The following is a 22,177-nucleotide window of genomic DNA, read 5'->3' as shown; positions in this document are numbered from 1 at the left end:
AAAGTTACAAAGAACAGTTCTTTTGCATGTCTAGTAATTTTCATGCCCTCTTGGAGGGGCTCTCTGCATGATATCATAGGTTCATTTCAAGGCTTTTGGACCGCCTAAAGGAAATTATTACAATTCACTTGAACTCATCATGTCATCTTTTCTTACTGAAGAGAAAAAGAAAGAGAGACTAAAAAGCTAATTGGTATGATTGTTCCCAACTTTTGCATGTTAATATTCCAATATATTAAGGCCTTGTTTAGTACCTGATTGTTTTTAGTAATTTCTCCTTTAAAAAGTTAAAGGTGTTTAGTTGTTAGATTTAAAAAAAAAATAAAAATAAAAAGTACGAAAAAAGCTTGCAAACTAAAAAGCATTAAAATGATACTTCCTAACTTTTTAAAGTGAATTTAGAGAGATATGTTTATATTTTTATAAAATTATTTTATGATACAAGTGTATCTTATTATTCTCTCTTGTTAGAGGATTGCGTCCAAAAGGACATCTAATATTAAAGTTTGTTATTTGCATCTTTGCATTGATTTTTTATAATCAATGCCACTCTTAAAATGTAATTGATATTTTGAAAATAGTGTCACTGATCTTGAGGTGAAGCCTCACAATACCAACTTACTTGGGCGATTTTTTTTTTTTTTTTTATTATTTTTATTTTCTATAGTAAAATAGAATATGTTATAATCACATTTTGACCAGACCGTTAAAATGGTCCCCTCATTACAATTTAGTGCATTTCACATATGATACGTGTAGTGTACGTAATATAACATCATCTATGAAGCAATAAATGAAAGGAAAAGTAGGTGGCGCGAAAACAACAGCCTTGCCTATATTTCGCCTTCGGTGGCCAATTCTCAACGTCTCCCAACTGAAACCGTCCTCTCTGTCAATGTACATAATTCAAACTTGTATATATGCATATGTATGTATATATATTCCACTCATTTTCGCCAGAAAACTGTGGTGGTTTCAGTTCCATCTACTCTCAAAAATTCAGCGGAACTTTCGCCGGAAAAAGCTCCAGTTTCCACCGATCTACCGTGAGTTTTCTAATCCGAACTTCCTCGAATTGTAGAAATATATCCGGAAACACTGCCATAGATGTACATGTATTTGTTTGTTCCTTATTCTGAATTTGATATTAGTCAATGCATGCTATTGCCATATCGTAGGGCGCGTGATTTAGTTTGAACTTTTAATTTTGAGATGACTGATTTCGGTAGGGTTTTGGATTAAGAGTAATGCGAAAGCAAGGGAAGAGGACCAATTACTATGTGCTTTTTTCTCGATCTGATCATCTGTTGTTGATTAATTATTATCAAGTTATTAACCGAAGATGCATGAAACTTTCTTCGGATCATGGTGTTTTCTGTTCCTCTTCTGTAGGCATTAAAGTTGAACAATTCTGATCTATCAGGATTTAGGAACCAAATTACTTTCAATCTCTCTTTTATTAATCTTCCAGGATTTTCAGTAATGTATTGTGTGATAAATTTAAAGGATTTTGGATATTTTCTAATAATCTTGTGAATTTACTTGAGACTGAAAGTACAATTGCTTCCCATTCTCTCTACTCCTCTTCCCTCTTCTGTGAATTGAGTCATGCTGCTCTTACATTGTTGTACACACTTTAGATTACATAGCGATATAAAAATATTCAAAATATCTTTGGCCTCATTGCACCTCATATTGAGGTTCAGGGGTATTTTAGACATTTTTATGCCATTGTGTAGCCCAAGGTGTAAACAATGGTGTAAGAGTAACATTTTTCCTGTGAATTAATCTGTTATCTCACTTCTATGCTTTTGTATTATTATTATTATTATTGTTAAGATAAATTTTATGGTTAGTTACTAAATTTTGCATTTCATGATAAATTCATCACTGTACTTTGATTTTGTTTCCACAACCACTGAATTTTGATTTTTTTTATTACAATTTAGTCTTCTTTTTATTTGTTGTTAAATCATTTTAGTGAAAGCTATACGCTAATATAAATTTCAAAATCACTTGATTAAGGGTTTATGTTATTTTAACATTAAGTGGATTTAAGTTTATATTAATATATATTACATTAATTTTTTAATAAAATTTGATAAAAAAATTAAAAGATAAATTAAATTGTAAAAAAACAGTAAAATTTAATAATTGTAAAAACAAAAAATAAAATTTACGAACTGCAAAACTCAAAACTTAGTAGTATAATTTACACTTATTTTTATGCCAAACAACTTGTAAACGTAATCATAACTCTTCAAATGTACATTAAATAAATTATAAATCAATTTTTTTATTTATAATGAGAAGAATTTATAATTAATTCAAAATAAATGCATATTATTATTTTTGAAAAAATATTTTTAATCACTTAAATAAATTAATTATACTCTATAAAAATTAAATACTTTATTATTTAATAAAGAAATAAGTACGAGCGGATCTGCACAAGCTTTCCTCTCAATCATAACTTATATATTCATTTTACTTTATTATTTAATTGGTCAAAAAGGTGGTTGAAGTTGAAGGATATTTGCCCTATACGACTCATCTGACTCTGTACGGGTTAGGAGTGTTAGGTAGGAATAGATAATTTTTGTGGACTTTCAGTTACTTAATAGTTTTCCAAATGCAAATGATAGAAGTTTCGAAATAACATGATTCTTTATATTATATTTTTATTTTTAAATATTTTCTTATTTAGTTATCAAATTCAGTAAGAATTTCATTTTGTTTTGAGAAATGAATACGTAAATAGTCGAGGGAGCCAGAATTGGGCAGGATTGAGAGATATTTCTCAGTATAATTAATTATAGAAAATTATTTTATATTTTTTAGATATAATATATTTGTTTCTATTTTTACATAAAAATAATATTACTTTTCACTTGAATTTATTTCCACTTTATAAAAATCTATTTGAATTATTCTTAACTTATCAGATATATACTTAAGATCTAGATTATTATCATTTTGAATAAAAATTTAATAAAAAAATCATCGTACTTTCTAATGATAAGAAATCTCATATATCAAAAAATAATTAGAAATGAAAATTTAAGAACATTTTTTTTCAAAATAAGTCACAAATTAAAGAGCGACCTTAGAGATTTGATTCTCATTTTAGAGTGATCGATAGAGTTTTGTAATGAAAAAAATAATAATTTAGAGTTGTCTTTTTAAATCAAAGAAGTTTCTATGAGGTAATTATAAATTTAATAACAAACAAATATTATAAATATTGTAGACTGATATCGTTATGTGCTGACTCTCTTTAGTGTAAGAAATAATCATATATTAAGAGTGATTTCTATTATTTTGTTAATTTATTATCATGAATGTAGATAAGTGATGTTATTAAAATTTCTATTTATATGTAATAATATTTATTGTCAAAGAATAAAATTGACGTCACCCTTCAATCATTAAAGATGGGATCACATGAAACAAAATATTAAGTCGGTGACAAATATGTATAATTATCTTATTTTTTGGTTGATTTTTCACTTCTCTTGTACTCATGAGAACTATTGTGAAGTTCGCATATAGACTAAATGGAATGAGTATTTTAGTATATAATACATAGATGAAATGAAAAATAAATTATTATACTTTAGTTGGAATCAAATTAACTACTATATTTTGAAAAAAAATTAAATAAACCACAATATTTTAAAATTTTGGAGCTAAATTGACTATTATATTTAGAAAAGACACAAACTGCAGTCTGTGAAAATTTTAATTTAAAATAGAATTGATTTCTTTAATAGAATTAAAATATTATTAAATAATCTTAAAAATACATCAATCATAATAATTAATGTGATCCCAATTTTAAAATTATAGTGATTTATTAATTTTTTAAAATAAAAAATTTTTAATTTTTAAAAAATATAATAACTAAATTAACCTCAAAACTAAGCCTCCACAAATATACAGCCCGACCGACTATGGCATTCCCACGACAAAGAGAGCGACTCAAGCAAAGGCCAGATAAGATAACAAAAATGACAAAAGCAGCATCCCTCTTTGTCCCGTCACCTTCCTGTTTTTTTATATTCTAATTCGATCCTAAACCTTTTTTTCTGTCAAATGTACTTAGTAAAACTCACTCTTAAAAGTTAAGAGTGAAAGAGTAGAGTGCCCAAAATGCATATAAATAATATAATAATTCAAATTACATATAGATGATGCAAGACAAATGCATTTTTAACGCTTTCTCGTGTAATGCGTAAATATATATAGGCAAAGTCTAAATCTAAGACCGCAAATAAAAGTCTACTCTGATATCATTTTAAATGAGTTTAGATAAAATTCACTCCTAAAAATTAATTATTAAGAGAAAGATCTCCACATCATATATAAAAATATAACAGCTCAGTAACTTGGCGGCAACGTGGAACAAATGCACTTCAACACTTTCTTCTTCTGGGTATATTGCCCTTACTACTTGTTTGTTAACCTCTTCTTTTGATCATTAATGCACGCTAAAGCCCTCACCCATCTTCCTTATAGTCCAGAGCATCAGATGCTTCCCCATTACCCGCTCGCTTCTTCTCTATTGCTCGAGTCTGATTGGCATAGTCTGATCGGTTCTGATTCTCCAATTCATTCTTACTCAGATCAGATTTCGTGTAAAGATGTATTCTTTTTTCCTTTCTCCTCATGGGTTATTAGTTCTTCTGCCTTATCTGTAATATTTTACTCTGGGTCTGATTTTGTGGCAGATTTGCAGGAGAGAGAAGAATCTTCTTTCTGAGAAATTGGTTTCGTTTTCCTCAAATGTGGGATGCATGAAATGAAAGCCTGCCGAATGTGTTGAAAGGAGGAATCGATGTGAGTGTTAGAAAAGATGAAAGATGAAAGAAGAAGCTGAGAGAAAACATTGAAATGGTACTATATTGTGGTGGTGTTGGTGTTGTGTTGGCTTGGATGCATACAGTGGCTATATATAAGTTCTATGACTAAATGTAGGTAATAAACAAGTATGGAAAGATTATAAAGAAAATATAAAAGATCTCCAAGATACAGAAAACATTGAAACGGATGGATGTACATGAATCGGAGGAAACATTACAGAAGCACTCAGCAGTGACCTCAAGACCGCCATTGTTTCCAGCTGACAAGAATTATGGAACCATTGGCCGGCTTAGGACGAGGGAAGTTAGTTCTAGGTACAGGTCGGCTGCTTCATCCCCAGTTTCTCCATGCTCCCAATATGTACAGAAGAGAGCTCCATCGTCTGGAAGGAAACGGCCCTCTTCACCAGCCTCCCCGTCAAGGCCATTCATACCCGTCCATGATGCATCCACAAAGATGCAGGTAGCCGCCAGTCAGTTGCCGGAGCTTTTATGGCCTTCAACAAGGCGCAGTCTCAGTGTTTCCTTCCAGTCTGATACCTTTTCTCTCGCTCTTGTTAAGAAAGAAAGACCGGTTGATCGTGCTCCGAGGCCAGCTTCAAATGTAGCACAAAAACAGGCTGAAACATCATCTGTTTTGAGGAAGCCTACACCAGAGAGAAAGAGGAGCCCTCTTAAAGGAAAAGATGTCACTGGTCAGCCTGAGAATTCTATGCCAGTTCACGTATGTGCTGAACTAGTAGATCATTGTCAATGGGGGAGCAGAGCTGCCAGGAATATATGTTCCAATGCTTTTACTAGCAGTTTGAATCACAGTAATAAGAATGCTAAGACTTCAACATTACCAGATGTGGGAATTGGGATACCTTTCCCTGGGAGAATGTCTTTTTCTGATGGTATGAGCACACCCTTACAAAAATCGGCTAGTGGCATAGTGACGTTAGCATCACATAATAATTGTGGGAGCATGGAACTTGAGGTGGATTATGATAAACTGCAGGCATCTGGGCTACGGAACCCCTTTTCCTCACATTCACTTGAAGGAATGACATTAATGACTCATGCTGTTAGATCTCAGTTTTTTCCCACTACAAAATCATGCCCTCCTTCACCAAGTAAGGGTTCTGTATTTTCATCCTCTAATTCTAGATGTGGTAGTCCGTCTCGAATAAAAGCCTTCAATCCAACTTCTAAAGGTGCCAGTCTATCAAAGCAATCCAGCAGTTCAACTTCCGTGCTAAGTTTTATTGCTGATATCAGAAAAGGAAATAAGCATGCAAATCACATAGAAGATGCTCATCAGTTGCGATTACTATACAACAGGTATCTTCAGTGGCGATATGCAAATGCTCAAGCAGATGCTGCTCTAAGCACTCAGAAAGTAACTACAGAGGTACTTATTTTTCTTTTCCTTTTTTTTTTTTTTTTTTTGTGCAAAAAGCAATGTTCATCGAGCCCTTTCCAGTGCATCATATATATCTTAGTTACTTGTCTTTCTCATTCCCAGTATATTCTTAAGACAATGGTTGGTTGTTAGCTAAACAAAAAATTCTTCATGTTGTTAGTAAATTTGTCTAGGATGATGTGATTTGTGAAGGTTCTAAATTTCAAGTTATGCAAGATTTGGCAGTCGCAGCAAAGTTATGGGCAATAAAAACACAATTTGACTGAACAAAACCGAGCAAGCTGTTAAAAGACCTATGTTTAAGTTATTTATACTTAGTTAAATTTTGTTATCCTTTCCTATACTTTTTGCTAATTATGTTTCGCTTACATGCATGAAGTTAAATCTTGGCATTCTTTCTTGCAGTCTTTATTTTTGTGAAAAATGCCACTTGTCATCAATGGCTAATTCCGTAAAATTTCTGGTCTTACAGATTAGTAGGTACTAATTATTTGAATATTTGATTAAATGATGTAGACCATATTATGCCGTGTGTGGAGAACAATCTCAGAGTTGGTCTATCCGGTAACCGAGAAGAGGATTGGTCTCCAACAGCTGAGGCTGAAACTGAAGCTATTCTCAGTTTTGAACAAACAAGTAATGCCTCTTAACTACAGCATTATGATTTGGCTAACAATATTGTGTTCGGGTTTATTTCATTTCAAAAGTTGCCAGTGTCAACATTTATTGGGTCCTCATATCCAAACTATTGGACCCACCTCCCATGTGGCTCACTACACGTGGATCCTCCTTTCATTTGAATGGCCTTGGACCCTCCTTTCCATTCCAGGTTAAACATTGTCGAAGGATGTTACCTCGTGAGTTAAAGCAACATTCTTCGTATTGCATTGCTATTCTTGGAAGAAATGAAATGGTGCATATGGCCTATAACTTGTATCTGCCCTTCTTGATCTGGTAGTATTTAACATCTGTAATAAGTTCCAGAGTCCAAAAGTAGTGAAGGAAATGCAATGCAATGAAAATGATGAGAACTAACCTGTTGATCATGAATTGTTTATGTATGTCTTACACAATAAAACAGTTTTAACATGGACCATTTCTGTGAAATATTTCCCTCCATCCACACGGGCCCCACCCCCACTCCCACTCCTGCCCAAGAAAAAAAACATGATTCCATGAAATGCTGCAAAAAACTGGATGGATCATCTAGCCTGTGGATGATACAAGACTGATTGTTCGAGCGAGTTTTGTATATTTTCTTCTCATTGTCAGGTTGGCTGTAACTTCTCAAGTTTCTTATTTAATTTGAATGTACAATTCTGGTGTGACAAGAAGTAGTGAATGCATGTGGATTGCAAATTTTCGAGTTCTTTCTTGGACTGGATTTATCATCTTTTCAACAATATGAACAATGTGGTTATGTTGGGCTATTCTGCTTGTCCATTTATTTCAAGTTGTTTCACTCATGACATTTCCTAAATGCTTATACATACATTGGCTGGTTCAGATGGCCTACCTTGAGGAATGGGCTTCTATTGGAATAGATCATATTAATTCTTTATCACAGGCAATTGAGGATCTGCAGTCGAGCATTCTCCGTCTTCCAGTCACAGGAGGTGCAACTGTATGTCTCATGATGAGAATCCTTTCAAATTGATTTTAAAATGACAAATCATTGAATAGCAAGTGAATCTATATTTTCTGCAGGCTGACATTGAAACTGTAAAGACTGCTGTTTCTTCAGCAGTGGATATGATGCAGGCAACGGGATCCTCCATTTCTTCTGTACTCTCAAGGGTGAGACTCGTGATATTTGTGTTTTTACCTATAATCTGTTCGTCATATCATGTATTTTACTTGTCTATATCTTTAGGTCTGCATTAGGTAAACTCAATAATCACACGTAATAGCCCACAAACCACGCACGCCAAGTAAGCACATAGAAATCTGTGTGGACTCCCCTCAAGGAGGTTTAAAACCTACTCCCAGAGGATGCCACTATAGCCTATTACCACCAGGCCCATCCTTGGGGTTTCTAAATGGTTCTGTTTTCAATGCCACTATTTATGTTATAATATTTGTAGCTCTCTGCGGCAATAACTCCAGCTGCAACAAAATTGCTGTTGCTATGGGCAGCAGCACGGCAACAGAATTACTGCTGCTGTAGCAAGCAGAGAGAAGAGGAAGAAGAAGAGAATTGTGGCTGCTGCTCTGGTCAGGGAACAGAAAAAGAAGAAGAAGATTCAAATAAGAACAATAAAACTGAATACTAATTAAGGGAAGAAGAGGAAGATTCAAATAAGAAGAAGAAGAAGACAAAAAAGCAGAGGGTACTAGAAAGTGGAGGAGAGGAAGACAAAGAGGAAGAAGAAGACGAGATGTGCTTGATGGCTAGAGTGTGCTTGGGTCCCCAGCTGATGCTGAGAGAGAACAAGAATGGATTGCCCTAGAATCAAATTGAGAAAACCCATTACACTTGCAATTCTATATTGAGGGTAATGGACCCGGGCTACAAGGCTCAGACTCAAAAATATAGAAGGTCTAAGGAGGCCAGATTTAGCCCAAAAATGTGTATTTTAAGTAGGATCATAATCCCACGATCCTCTTATCTTACCACGATCATACAAACTGCAAAAGCGATCATTTTCTGAACGATCCAGTTGATTCTTGAAAATTGGATCCCATTGCAATTTTAGTAACAGTACAGTGATAGCAAACCTTAATCTCATTATGTGGGCACCAACATGAATTCTAGCTCACCAATGAATAGCATTGCTTTCTCAAACTGCATCCTTTCTTCAATTTTCTTTCTGTGGATCGATGAGCATGGGGCGGGTTCTTATTTAAGATATCTTAATCTTATTGTCAAGCTTATGTTGTGTTGTAAAATTGCACATGCTAACAACTTAATATCAATATGCATTTGGTCACTGGTAACGTCTGCAATCCTCAGCTGCATTTATCTATGCATTGGGATTTCCTGAGTGGTATTGCTTTAGTCATGAATAAATGTTCTCATTGCCGAATACTGCCTTTGATCTTTTATGTGTTACAGATGGAGGGGATGAACTGTCTGGTTTCTGGACTGGCTGAAGTGGCAGCACAGGAGAGAGCCATTCTTGATGAATGTGAAGCCCTATTAGATTCAACAGCAGCTATGCGGGTAAGAAGAAACTAAAAATAGTTGTAAAGTTGAATTTTTCACAAAAATCAAGTTTTGCTGATGAATTGAACACAACTACGAATGCACTGTCATAACTACATATGAACCACGTATCTAGATGATATATCTATATATCTAGATGATATGCATTGATGTGCCTGCTGTTGTCTCTTGACTTATAGTTGACAAGGATGGAGTCTTAGGTGCAGCAAAGTATGGATTAGGTCCAAAATGAGATAAGAAAATGCAAAATACTACAGACTAAGTGAAAACAAAATATTTATGGGATCTGGCGTAAAGCATATATCAACAGACAATGAGATTCAGAATCTCGTTTGGGAGGCAGATGTCATATGGCTTTATCTCTTCACCTACAGCTTAACTCTCCCTATATCATCAATACCTTTTACTTGACAACCCCAAATTGTCTCTAAAGTCCAACTCCAAGTACGATCTCAAAATGAACCTAGAAACAAGGTTTGGCTCACCCTAAAAGGTTTGTCTGAGGAGTCTCTGGATCTGCCAATGGTTTTGAAGAAGCTGCTTTGGCTTGGATTCCAAATGCAATATGCTGTAGTGTTATTGTTGAATATTTGACACGTCCTTCTGTGCTTGAACTGTCTTGTATCAGTGGTTACTACATAGACATTGTATGCAATGCTGAAAGCTTCCATTGAATTAAATAAAGGTTAAGTTCATCAACTCCCAAAGAAATCACAGTTAGCATTAAGTTTTATCATCCTTCCAAAGTACAACTATGGTGATCGTCTTAGTCCCTTCCCTTCCCAAACTAGTCTATCTCACACCTCTGCATGAGCAGCATAAGAATATCATGCTATTTTATTAAGAGAAGAAGCTTCTTTCTCCTGTCACCATTACGAATAAGTGAAAAGGAAAGAAGAGATTCCAAATTATGATAAGGAAGAAAAATAGAAATTTCAAAATAGCATCCAAAAATATAGCGGAAGGTACTCTATTTTGTTGGATATTAGTAGTAATGATTGTGGCAGGTCATGTGGTGATGTAATTGTTGATCTTATTCCTCTTTGTATTACAATAAGTCAGATTAGTGGGTTAATTTTTCTTTGTTCTGATGTTTGTAAGCCGAAAGCTTGATATGTTGTTGTTGTTGGTTCTCGTGTTTGTAACAAAAGTCTGACTCATCATCATCATTAATTGCACCTTATCCTAACAAAATTGGGGTTGGTAGCACAACATTCATAGTGCCTGTTGACTTCTAAAAGCCACCTTGACAATACAAATCCTTGCAAAAGAACAGTGTGACAAAATTTTATGTTGGATACCCTTCCTTACACAACCTTCTACTGAGGGAATGATCAGATAATGTTCCAGCACTATTTTCATATGGAAAAGTTTCATGAGATCATGGTGAATGAAAATAATTGATATTGGTCATGTTTCATCACATAGTTGATATTGTGCAACCAACCTGACCACTAATTTTTATTTACTAGCATAAAATATGCTATTATGCAATCATTCTGTTAATACATCATCCTAGTTGGACTACCCTCAATTCAGTTGCTTGCAGTCAAATGTTATGCCTCCTCCAAATCAAATTATCTGGCTAGGTTGATTGTTGAGATGGACCAACCATGTTTTGCTTAAAAGTTTGGTGGCTAAGTTCAATAAAATGCTCGCTAGTCGGTTAATGATTGGATATGCACCAATTTTGACAGTCTTTCTAAAGTTGGATATTTTTCTTTCCATTGGCCTGACAAGATCTCAACGTTTTAGTTGGTAGCATAACCCTTGACTTGTCAAATCTAGCTACATAGTCCAGTGGCGGATGCCCCAAAACATGAGTTTTTGTCAGTTGCATTTTATCTCTTATGTATCATTTTCTATATAATATTTTGAAACAATATTGGTTTGTATGATGGTATGTAATTTAATTTTTGTTGACTTAAAACAGGTTGGAGAATATAGCCTTAGGACCCAACTCATACAACGGAAACAAACTCTGAAGAATGGTCAACAGGCATTGAGCAATCAGAAGTGTATGGCCGCATAGGTGCTAAGCTATCAACGTTTTTCTTTGCCTCTTCAGTGAACAAAAATGGACGTTCATGTCTCGCGTGTATTTTTTTATTTTTTTTCTAATTTTCTTCTTTTTTACTGTTTTTTAATTATGTTGGGAGCATGTATTTTTTTTCAAACTTCTTATTCTTGTTTCCTCAACAAATGGATGCCTCTATTCCTAGTTCGTGTAATATTTTTATCAATCAGTTGGAAAAAAAGAAAGCAATGGAAGGTTCCATTCAGAAAAGAGGCAAAGTTCTTCATACTGGTACACCCTTTAGTTTTATGGTACTTTATGATGGATGGATCTTTCTGGTTACATCTATATCTTGACCATTGCTACCAAGGGTTATCTTCATGGTCCATGATTCAAAAAGCACATATTTTTATACACCAACACATTTGTGTCAACTGCCTTCATTGACATGGTCTCAATTATGGAGGCATTGTGGTTGTTTGTCAATATGCAAGAAAATAATGAGATTAAGTGGAAAGCTAAAGTTTCCGGTTTTGACCTCCATGGCCATGGCCATGAAGCACTGGACCCATTCCATGATGGATTTAAGGATTTCCTTCTAGTTGTGGCCTCCACCAGCTGGCAGTGAGGCACAAAATCTTCACTGAAATACTGGATTCAATGATTTCCCTAACTGGGGTTACTTTCCATCTTATCTTGTGTGTTTGCTCCCATGATGGCTTAGTGAGAGGACATGAGTTACATTATTATGCTCCTTGATCATGGGTTTGGGCCTTCGGCCAAACTGTGTCTCCATGTTGACCTCCATGGTCAAGCTGGAAATTGTAAAAGGCCTTTGAAGTAGTTAATAGAATGACTGCTCAAGCCAGATCCTGCTGGCTTTTGATAAGTTGTTTGAATTGGACTGAGAGAATGTAGGGATCCATGCCATCATCTCTAATATGTACTTGGCTTACCATATCTGTCCTTTGGCTGCTTTATCATGCAGGTGGTTAAGAAGAGAAATCTGGCAGACTAGGCATCCCTCATGGCCATGCAGATGCAGGTATCAATCCAGTCAAAGTCAGAGAAGTTTATGGGACGATGAGAGAGGCTGAATCTCAGACAGAAACATCACTGCATTGCACGACATGAAAGATGAAGAGGGAATAATGGTGAAGATTCACAGTGAGAAAGTGGCCATTGCTTTTGAATTTATTACTTCTAATCAATGATGGAGGTCTGGATCATCAAGAATCATCAGGCTTGTTTAGGATTTGCATCAGTATCATTCATATAATATATTTGATCAGAATCAAGGCTTGATATGTTCTTGTTGTTTTTACAGTTTTCAAGGTTTAATTGTTGTATATATCTTGCATTATGAATAAACAGCCCAGCATTGGTTAGATTTTCCTGCAACATTTCCACAACATTATTGATATTTGAAACTCACTTGAATATCTTCTTCTGATTAGATCCAAAAATAAGGTTTATTTCGTTTCCCCTTTCCTTCTATAACCTTCTGTTTCAAGGAGATGCCAGAGCTTGTATTAAGTTCTTGTTTAGTACTTGTGATGCATTTATTGCGGTTTTGCAGAGGAAACCATTCTTTTTATCAACAGCAGAGCCACCCTCAGACCATTCAGGGATCAGAAGGTATGTTGCTATCACTTGAATCTAGGGTGTGATCAGCATGATAGCGTGTTAAATGAACTTGGGAGATAGATTCCGATAATAATTTATTGCTTGGGTCAGCTCTTTCTTGCTTTGAGCTAGTCACCAAGTTATGTTACAGATATTTGGCTTTATCTTTGTTTATTATGTGCTTGTTTTTTGGGTTCTTTTTCCTTCCTTCTTTCCCCTATTCGGCACTTGGCCATCCGCAGTACTATGGATTCCTTAATGATGCCCATGATTTATCTTCTTTGGTATAAGAACAGATTTCAAATGCTGCAACAATCAGAAAGAGCATGCAACTTCTGATGCATATACTGTTAATTGATATACATGCCTGACAAGATTAGACACAACAGAAAAAAATTTCCACTAGCATTTTTCTTTCACACAAAAACTGAATACAGCAAAAATTTCTTTCATTCAGGTAAACAGAATCTTCTGTATTTATTTGTTCTGTCACTCCATTTTTCTGGTACATGTACTATTAACATGAATAGAGCAAAATTTACATGCATTCCTCTATGGAATCACAATCTCCCAAGCAACAAAGGAATCTAGTTCAGCAGTTGATGCCGCATTGTTTGACATCAGGACCCTTTGTTTTTAACACGAATGGATCAATGCGAACCCACAGCAAGGAGAAGATAGAAGCCAAAAGTATTGACCATATAACAACAATGGTGGGGGTCCTGTTTTGCCTGCCCATGAGACCTTTGAGGAATGGGTAGAGATGGACAATGACCCAGAAGGCAAAAAACAGCTTCCCAAATAGGGGTCCCCATGATTGGTACCCATTGTTTATGGCATCTGAGATTCCAGCCACAACCCCAACAAGGTTAATGATTAAGATAGTGGTTGGGGGAATTAGGAGGGTAGTCCACTTGAAAGTGTATAACTCCCCAAAGTCCTCATCATCGGCTGCCTTTGATGTGACAGTAAAGTTAGTATCAATTCCTGCCAAAATCTTAAGAAGACCCTGTACAACGGCAAAGAGGTGTGCAGACACACCACCTATGACCCAAAATTGCTCATTTCTCCACCATTCCTCTATGCTTACTCCACTCCATCTGAGCTCAAGGATTCCAGTAGCAAATATCGAGAGAAACAATGCAATGAAGAATAGACTAGCAAAGGTGCTTATCTGCACATAGAATCAACAATGATCTAGTTCATTAGCAACAAGATAAGGACCTTGAAGGGAGCTTTGGTACAAAATGTAGCAGACTGTTCCACAAAAATGGGGGAACATGTAAGCATCAGTTCTGCTACTTTTGGATATAGAATTTCTAATTATGTAGGATTTAGAAAAACAGAAAAAGAAAAAAGAATCCATATCATTTCCTGTGGTGGTCAAATTTAAAATCAAAGCGGATGCCTTAGTGTCTTAAAATGACATGTAAGAAGGAAGGTGATATCAATTCATTACCTCTGGCATAATGAATTTGTCTGTGAGCAAGCAGATTGCAGGAAGAACGCAGTACGCAAGTAGAGGTATGGAGGTGAAGGGATAGACAGTTGTGTTGACATATGCAAACCGCTCAAGCCACTTAAGTTTTCCTTCTTTGTAGCCATACCAAACTGGGCTGTGACGACTGAAAAAAATCTCCACTGAACCAAGGGCCCAACGAAGCACCTGGTTAAGACGATCTGATAGGTTTATTGGAGCAGACCCCTTAAATGCTGGCCTTTTTGGCATACAGTAGATGGATCTCCAACCACGGCAATGCATCTTGAAGCCTGTTAGGATATCCTCTGTAATAGAACCGTAAATCCAACCCAACTGCACAGTCAAGGATATCAGAGATGTAATCAATAAATTGGAAGAAATGATATTATAGATGCAGCTTAGATGATTATGTTTTCATTTTTGGAACTGTAGCACAATAGAGATTAATGCTCGTAGAAAATTGTGGTCTCAAAACTTCACAGATGCTTATAATAATGGTACTATTGTAACTGAGGAGTACCAGATTGTTTTTGCCTTCCTTCCACTGGAATTATAAATCCTGATTTTAGTTTTTATATTATTTGTCATTGAATAGTACCTCAAGACCCCATTCGGTTTTGTCTTCATAACCACAGCTGATCACATGGATTGCTTCTTTCAGCAGGCCTGCTGGGCTTGAGGAAGGAGGGACACCGCCTTCAATCATTAAGGTTGAAGTCACAAAAATTGCTGACTGTCCAAACTTCTTTTCAAAATTCATCTGGGACATCAGTAGCTCCTTGTCATCATCGAATCCTAATCACGAGACAAATGTGAGTCTGGTACAGTGGAAGGAGATGAAATGATATCACAGTATGTCTAGAACGATTATCATTCACAAGGTAAAGAATGCCAAAAACCTTGAGCAGTTGCAGCATCTCCATTTGCATCATGTTTAGAATGTTTTGGAAGCTTCTTGCGGCGCCCAAAACATGGGCAGCAATCACAGCTAACCATTTTTGGGCGCTTTTGACCCTTTGGCGGCTCATAACCATATAATGCTTGTCTTCTGAACACACATCCTGTGCCAACATACACAGGACCCTGGATGCCATCTAGACCTTTCATGTTAATCTGCCAAAGAAGGAAATAAAGCACATAATTTAGGAAACAGAAAGATGAATAAAGAACAGATTCTGAATTGCACTTTAAATATGAACAAACGGGGTATTTCAGGCGGGGGGTGTTTTTTGCAGCGACTTACATCAAAGAAGACTGTGTTTCTGTTGGCATATCGATCATTCCTATCAATTCCATCGAACCTTTGAGGGAATTGGACATAACAAACCTTTTTCCCAATTTGTGGGTCCATCAGGAAACACATAGCCTCTCGTGCAGCCTTGCTGTTATTTATATAGTGGTCACAATCCAAGTTCAGCATGAATGGAGCATTGGTGAGAACTCCAGAGACACGGATCTGCGGGTGTGTTATATGAGAATAAAATTTCACATCTTATGATTTTATTTGAAGTTTGTGAATTTGTCTCCATGACAAAGCTAAATGGTCTTAAAAGTAGTACTTGGAAGCTTGGAGCAAAAACAATTTTGGACGGGTTGAAAGAACAATTTTCATTGTCAACGGAAACGGGAACAGAGTATTTTACCAGGGCATTCATGGCACCAGCTTTCTTGTGGTGTTGGAAACCAGGCCTCTTTTCACGCGAGACATAGACAAGACGGGGGAGCTCATTTCCTTCTGAATCAAGGCCGCCACTGTGACCCAAAAAAACTTGGATCATACCAGGATGATCCTTGGTGTTGTTTCCAGGCCATGGAGTACCATCCTGCATGATCCACCCTTCTGCAGGAATCTTCATGGATTTGGCAACCAGGGCATTGATTCGAACCTTAAATTCTTCGTACTCCCTCTGTCAAGAATGGAAAATCATGGAGGATGGAGCTATTATCCAAGCAATTTCTGCAAATTTTGAAATGAGGCGAAATCAGGAGGTTAGCATTCTAACCTTCATTGCTCTGCGCTCCTTCACGAATGTAGGCTGGACTTTGTCCTTGAGATAATCAATTTTGAGGGAGAAGTACATCTCCGGTGCTCGTGGCTCTATTGCAAATTTCTTACAGAAGGGAACCCATTTTCGCGCAAACTCTGCAGTTTCAGAGAGTGCTTCGAAAGTAAGCATAGAAGCGCCATCATCAGATACATAGCACGAGATCTTGTCAACAGGGTAGTCCATCGCCAAAATCGACAAAACAGTGTTTGCCGTAACAAGAGGAGGCTCTTTCATGGGATCCACTGTGCTGACGAAGATATCGACTGGAGCTAGCATATTCGGCTCTCCTTCCCTCTCATATCTGCACAGTAAGTTTATGATTTATCATTTGAAGTCAATGATTATAGTGTTACCTATAGAATAGAAGCATGTAATGTAGCAAAACTAAAAGATTTTACTTCCTGATTCAATCAAATGTGAAATGCGGTTTAGAACTCTCAGCCTTCCATTATAAGCAGAATTTTTATGCAGAATTATTTTTGATTATGAACGAGGGTGTTGAACGTAGATATGGTATCACCTGATAGAAAGGCGATCAAGATAGGTCTCGCGATCGATGGGGAACCATTTGGGGAACTGATCGAGGATCCATGAGAAGGCGAACCAGATCTCGCAGATGACAGAAGTTAGCCAGAGCCCGGGGGCATCGTGCACCGGGTTGAGGATTCTATACCGGAGAAAGAAGGCCAAAACCAGCAGCCTGGTAACAATCACCATCCGGTAAGGATTCACCTTGCTGGACGCAATTGGTACTTTTCTTGAGAGTGGCTGCCTTGCCTCGTCTAACCTGCATTTTCATTTGCATTTGTATTGCATATGTGAATTAAAGAGCGCTAGTTGGAGCTCCATCATATATAGTCATCGTCACAGTACAATGTTGCAAATATGACCAACAGAAAGTTGATTTTATAGCTGGTTATTGAACATTTTTTTCATCTTTTTGAGTGAATTTTATCCTAACCCTGCTTGGTTTAAGTAATTTTTAGTGACACATCATGTGATTTAATTTTAATTAGGCATTTAGATCAGAGATGATGGCTGGAAAGTTGTCAATGTACTGTGTTGTCCAAATGGTGATGTAACTCAAGAGAATATTTAGTTTAAACTCTTTTTGTTAAAATAATAATGTTGTAATTTGAGTTTCATGATTATCTAAAAAAAATTATGTAGCTGTTGTTGAGTATGCAAAGTAAAGTCCCACATCGGCTAAACATGGGATAAGGGTATATAAATGTGAACAATATTTTCATTGGTACGACATTTTTGGGTAAAATTAAAAATAAATTCATAAGGGTTTAAACCCAAAGTGGATAATATCATACTAATGTGGAGATTTAAAAGGTCCATAATCCTAACAGTAGTTGAGTGTAGCATTATTCATATAAGATATTTACATAAAATGAAAGTGCAGTAAAATAGTTCATAATTATAGAAATAACTATGAATATAACTTAATTTCTTTCAAATTAATATATAATCAGAGTTAAACTTTTCAAAGTCTTTGTCTTTACTTTTTTTTTTTTTTAGAAAAATAAAAAATCACACTTTGACAGCAAATAAATAATTAAATGGAAGGAAGTTAAATGGTGACATGACATACATGGCCATGTCAGGATCAGCGAAATCATCAGCTTCTGTGCCCAAATTGCCTTGCTGATATTTCCAGTCATCCATCCGCTCCTTCCACCCTCCTTCCTTCCTCTCATCCCATCTTGCACTTCCTAATTTATTTGTATATATATGTAAACTTAAGAACACAAACATATAATATAAGACCATAAATAAATACATATCGATAATAAATCTAAATTTTCCCCGAATTAGATTAAAAAAAAAAAACAAAACCCAGCTTTTTTATTAAAAAAAAAAAAATCAAAGCAGCAAACCAAACAAGCCAGGCTATGAACACATCCCTCTTGGCCCGCTGGCTGGCTCAACACAGCTCATAGAGGTCATGCTAAGGTAGATTCCTGAGGACTTGGGTCGGCTGACTCGGCTCCTTTTAGACCTCCATACGAGACTTTCATTTTTGTTGAAATTTTTTTGTACATATCTCGTGTGTGTGTGTGTGTGAGAGTGAGAGAAAGAGAGAGTGAGAGAGACGATCAAAATACCAGGCTCGGAGACTGGATATGGATGGACACGCTTGTGGAGAGAAGAAGATAACATCTGGTTCTGATCGCCGTAAGCATGAGTTGATATTGGAAACTCACCGCTAACCTGCATTTTCATGCATGAAATTTCAGAGATATATGTAGATAGATAGATTGTAACATGCAATTGCATGCATGCATGCATATATATATATATATATATAATGTATACCGGGCGGGAGCGGCCACCGGAAATAACAGGAGGGTAAAGGGTGGTGGAGGAGTTTTCATCATGATCATGATCAGGGCCTCTGCCATAGCTCATCTTCCCGTGAAGCATGGCTTCAGCAATCTGAGTGTTCTTGTTGATCTTCTCTTCATCTTCATTATTTATCTTGAATTCATGTTCTATGTCATCCACGTCCTCTTCGTCTTCGTCTCCTTCCACTCTCGGGCTCCCTTCATTTTACAAAAAATCCCAGATATGGATATATATATATATCATATGATCATGATGAGAAGTTGGCATATGCATCAATCAAGTTTGTTAATTTATTTTATTAGTCTGATAGAATTGGATCAGTTGGAGGGAGAGGTACCCCTGAGGCGTTTGTATCTGGTTTTGCACTGGGGGCAGTTCTGGGAGCCTTCCCTTCTCTCGTACTCGTAGCACGGCCGACACACCGGAAAACCACACTCGTTGCACGCCACGAACAAATCTCCCCCCACCGTCAGCCCCACTTCGTCGCCGCATATCTCGCACACTTGCCCATTCAAATCCTTCATGGGCTTCGGCTGCGCACGTACACCAAATTATATATATAATATACATATATATATATTCAATATTGATTGTTAAACTATCTTCTCGATCTATATATGTGTATATATGTTTTTTGTGTGTACTTACCTCTTCGTGGCCATGGATGACGACGAGTTCGTTCCGGTTATGGGATCCGGCGACCAGTCCAGCGCTGGCTTCCATAGTGGCGATGGAGATGATGGCAGAGAGTTTGAGTGTAGAGTGGTGGTGGTGAGATTGGGAGGGGGTCTTTTTAAGGAATGAAAATGAAGTGTCCGATCTCTCTCTCTCTCTCTTTCTCTCCCACCTGATGTGTCCACAACACACATGATGGGTGGTGCAGTTCAGTTGGTTACAGAGTCCCCATTGCCTTGAAGTTAAGCTTCTTCCTTCCTTCTTTCCTTCTTTTCTTCCCCTTCAACTACCACTCTCTCTCTCTCTCTCTCTCTCTCTCAACCAACAGGGTTTTTTAATTTTTCTTTTGAATTTTTTTTTTCTCTTTCAAAAGGGGAAAAAGGAAATTAGGGAAAACTAATTAAATGATAGGAAATTGCTAGATCTGATATGAATTATAATAAAATCTTACTAAAAATAAAGAAATAGAATTAAATGACTAATGAATTAGATACCATGTAATTGATGACCTCTCTCATGCATGCATATATTATATATAATAATGTAACGGATGTTTGATCATATGTTATTTTAATTTCTTCATTCAGATATGTATAGGCTGAAAATAAATGAGTCATATGAAAATCATTTGCTTGTGTGCATGTAATTATAAAATTAACCCTTTTTAGTTGAGTGCCCATGACACGGCCAAACCCGGCCGCCATAATATTAATATATATAATTGGTCTAGCTCATTCTTATTATGAGTTAATTTGACAAGTAATTAATACTGTGCTAAATTTTTGGTACAAAATATAATATAAAGTATACAATTATAAAATAATGAATATCCCTACTGTGTTAATTATCTGAATAATAATATTTTTATATAATTTTGGTAAATTTGTTGGACGGATTAATTAATTTGAATTCTTATTTACTCTAAATTAACACCACCGGCAGTTATAGAGCCCCTCAGCGTGTCAAAATCTCAAGCAAAATTAGTCCACCTCTCTCTACCATATTTGATTGCTCTCCTTCTCCTTCTCCTTCAACTACGTATTAATTGTGGCCTCTTTCTTTTAATTACTACTGCATCGACGTCTGATCAAAATTAGTTTATAAACTATGCATCATTGTCAAAATGTAGGTCAAGAAATAAAAATATCATATTGATTGAGAAAATTTAAGACCTTGCGGTTGATTAATTAATTATTATGTGCAGAAGCTATATATAGCTATCTAGCTTTTAATTTCTTTTTAATCTGCATTGCTTCATGCCAAAATATATATGCTAAGTAAGATATGACATATACTATATATGAATATTAATTATTAGCTTTTCTTAATTATTAATTAATGGAAAATTTCTATAGATAGATATAATTAGGGCTAATATATACATATATTGTTGAAATTAAACAGAGTAATTCACAGTACTGATGATTAATTCCTCGGATAAGTCTTAATTGAAAGGATATAACATAAGATCGACATAGCTAGCTAGCTAGTGATATTGTAGAAAATATAACCATGATCGAGACAGTTGGAAATATAAAATTCTTGTAGTCAATCCAACCGGTAGGATAAAGTCTTGTGATTAATATTGATTGAGAGTTGGGCAAAGTTATTATTTTGTATTTTTTTATTTTAACTTTAGGCTTTAATTTTATTTTTTTTTTTCTCAAATTTTAACAATCAATTTTCTTATTTAATTAATGTATGATATCACTTATTGTATTGATCCATATATATATGGTATTTGAGTCTAATTCTATTTCACCACACCACATCAACATAATAATATAATATAATGTAATATTATAATTACATTATTACACATAATTCTCTTTTTAGTTCGATATAAGTATGTACATTTCATTAGACCATTTTGGAAGATTAGACTAATTAAGGCCACGTAACATACGTAGTGAGATAGCTACATCAAACAGTTGGTCCATCAATTCCCAAAACTCTTCTAATTAACTTCCTCCATTTACTTGATTATTATTTTAGATCCACATTTCATACACCCCAATTAAATTAAAGAACTCATAAAGTATCTACTATACATAATTTTTTTACCAAAAATGTTATCAAAATAAGTGATAGTTATATTGGTGAATTTGAGATTTTAAATTTGAATTTTAAACTTACATTAATTTTCACTAGATTTCGAAATGTATCGTCACACTTAAGGTAAAAAGAAATATATATATATATATATATTTGATAGTTCTCTTTTAATAATTAAAAGTGATTTTAATAATTATTTTCTTTTTTAAATAAAAATTAATGAATCATATCATTTATATGTGTATATATATGTGTGTGTGTGTGTGTGAAAGTAATGAGGTGACCAACCAAGCGTAGCTTTCGGTGGAGAGCAAGCAGTCGTGGTCAGGCTGTTCACCAACCATATGATAATATATATTTACATGTTTACAATAGCAGGAACCCAAAGCCGAAGGGAAATGCATGCTTTGAATGCAAGATCCTTCAAATGAAGGCATTCCACGCTTGGAATTGGGTCGGCGAGTTGCCATTTCTCCATCACCCAAACC

General features: G+C 35.5%; 2 protein-coding genes across 8 annotated transcripts; one reads left to right on the top strand and one right to left on the bottom strand.

The window, feature by feature from the left end:
* The first annotated feature begins 885 nt into the window (after nt 1–885).
* Nucleotides 886–13,336, top strand: LOC127793881 (AUGMIN subunit 8-like). 7 transcript variants are annotated; one of them, XM_052324656.1, is made up of 9 exons: nt 886–1,046; nt 4,519–4,645; nt 4,731–6,255; nt 6,784–6,903; nt 7,775–7,891; nt 7,975–8,064; nt 9,323–9,430; nt 11,367–11,465; nt 12,439–13,336. In XM_052324656.1, exons 3-8 carry the CDS (start codon nt 5,050–5,052, stop codon nt 11,463–11,465), a joined length of 1,740 nt encoding a protein of 579 aa, XP_052180616.1. In that variant the 5' UTR covers nt 886–1,046; nt 4,519–4,645; nt 4,731–5,049; the 3' UTR covers nt 12,439–13,336. The 7 variants fall into 7 exon arrangements, with proteins under 7 accessions (XP_052180616.1, XP_052180617.1, XP_052180613.1 ...); XM_052324657.1 differs by lacking the exon at nt 12,439–13,336 and having other exon boundaries at nt 4,731–5,977; nt 6,059–6,255; nt 11,367–12,403; XM_052324653.1 differs by lacking the exon at nt 12,439–13,336 and having other exon boundaries at nt 4,524–4,645; nt 11,367–12,400.
* Nucleotides 13,337–13,452: 116 nt separating this feature from the next.
* LOC127793879 (cellulose synthase A catalytic subunit 7 [UDP-forming]) lies at nt 13,453–19,764 on the bottom strand. The gene is made up of 13 exons (XM_052324649.1): nt 19,608–19,764; nt 19,297–19,492; nt 18,930–19,156; nt 18,719–18,824; nt 18,205–18,325; nt 17,125–17,391; nt 16,560–16,905; nt 16,200–16,463; nt 15,800–16,012; nt 15,456–15,669; nt 15,155–15,351; nt 14,536–14,889; nt 13,453–14,250 (listed from the first exon to the last, which is right to left on the bottom strand). The coding sequence occupies exons 1-13, from the start codon at nt 19,680–19,682 to the stop codon at nt 13,669–13,671; spliced, it is 3,162 nt and encodes a 1,053-aa protein (XP_052180609.1). The 5' UTR covers nt 19,683–19,764; the 3' UTR covers nt 13,453–13,668.
* Nucleotides 19,765–22,177: the final 2,413 nt, after the last annotated feature.

The sequence above is a fragment of the Diospyros lotus genome, chromosome 2 (genome assembly GCF_014633365.1).
Source record: "Diospyros lotus cultivar Yz01 chromosome 2, ASM1463336v1, whole genome shotgun sequence".
NCBI lineage: Eukaryota > Viridiplantae > Streptophyta > Magnoliopsida > Ericales > Ebenaceae > Diospyros > Diospyros lotus.
The sequence above is the reverse complement of the archived record's forward strand: the minus strand, read 5'-3'. Positions and strand labels throughout refer to the sequence as shown.

Excerpts from the sequence above, each read along its gene's own strand:
- LOC127793881 (XM_052324656.1), top strand. The coding sequence starts at position 5,050 with ATGGATGTACATGAATCGGAGGAAACATTACAGAAGCACTCAGCAGTG. Across the intron at positions 6,904-7,774 it reads TCTCAGTTTTGAACAAACAA|ATGGCCTACCTTGAGGAATG; the intron begins GTAATGCCTCTT and ends TGGCTGGTTCAG. Across the intron at positions 8,065-9,322 it reads TTTCTTCTGTACTCTCAAGG|ATGGAGGGGATGAACTGTCT; the intron begins GTGAGACTCGTG and ends TATGTGTTACAG.
- LOC127793879 (XM_052324649.1), bottom strand. The coding sequence starts at position 19,682 with ATGGAAGCCAGCGCTGGACTGGTCGCCGGATCCCATAACCGGAACGAA. Across the intron at positions 16,464-16,559 it reads AGGAGCGCAGAGCAATGAAG|AGGGAGTACGAAGAATTTAA; the intron begins GTTAGAATGCTA and ends CATTCTTGACAG. Across the intron at positions 15,670-15,799 it reads GAAACACAGTCTTCTTTGAT|ATTAACATGAAAGGTCTAGA; the intron begins GTAAGTCGCTGC and ends CTTCTTTGGCAG.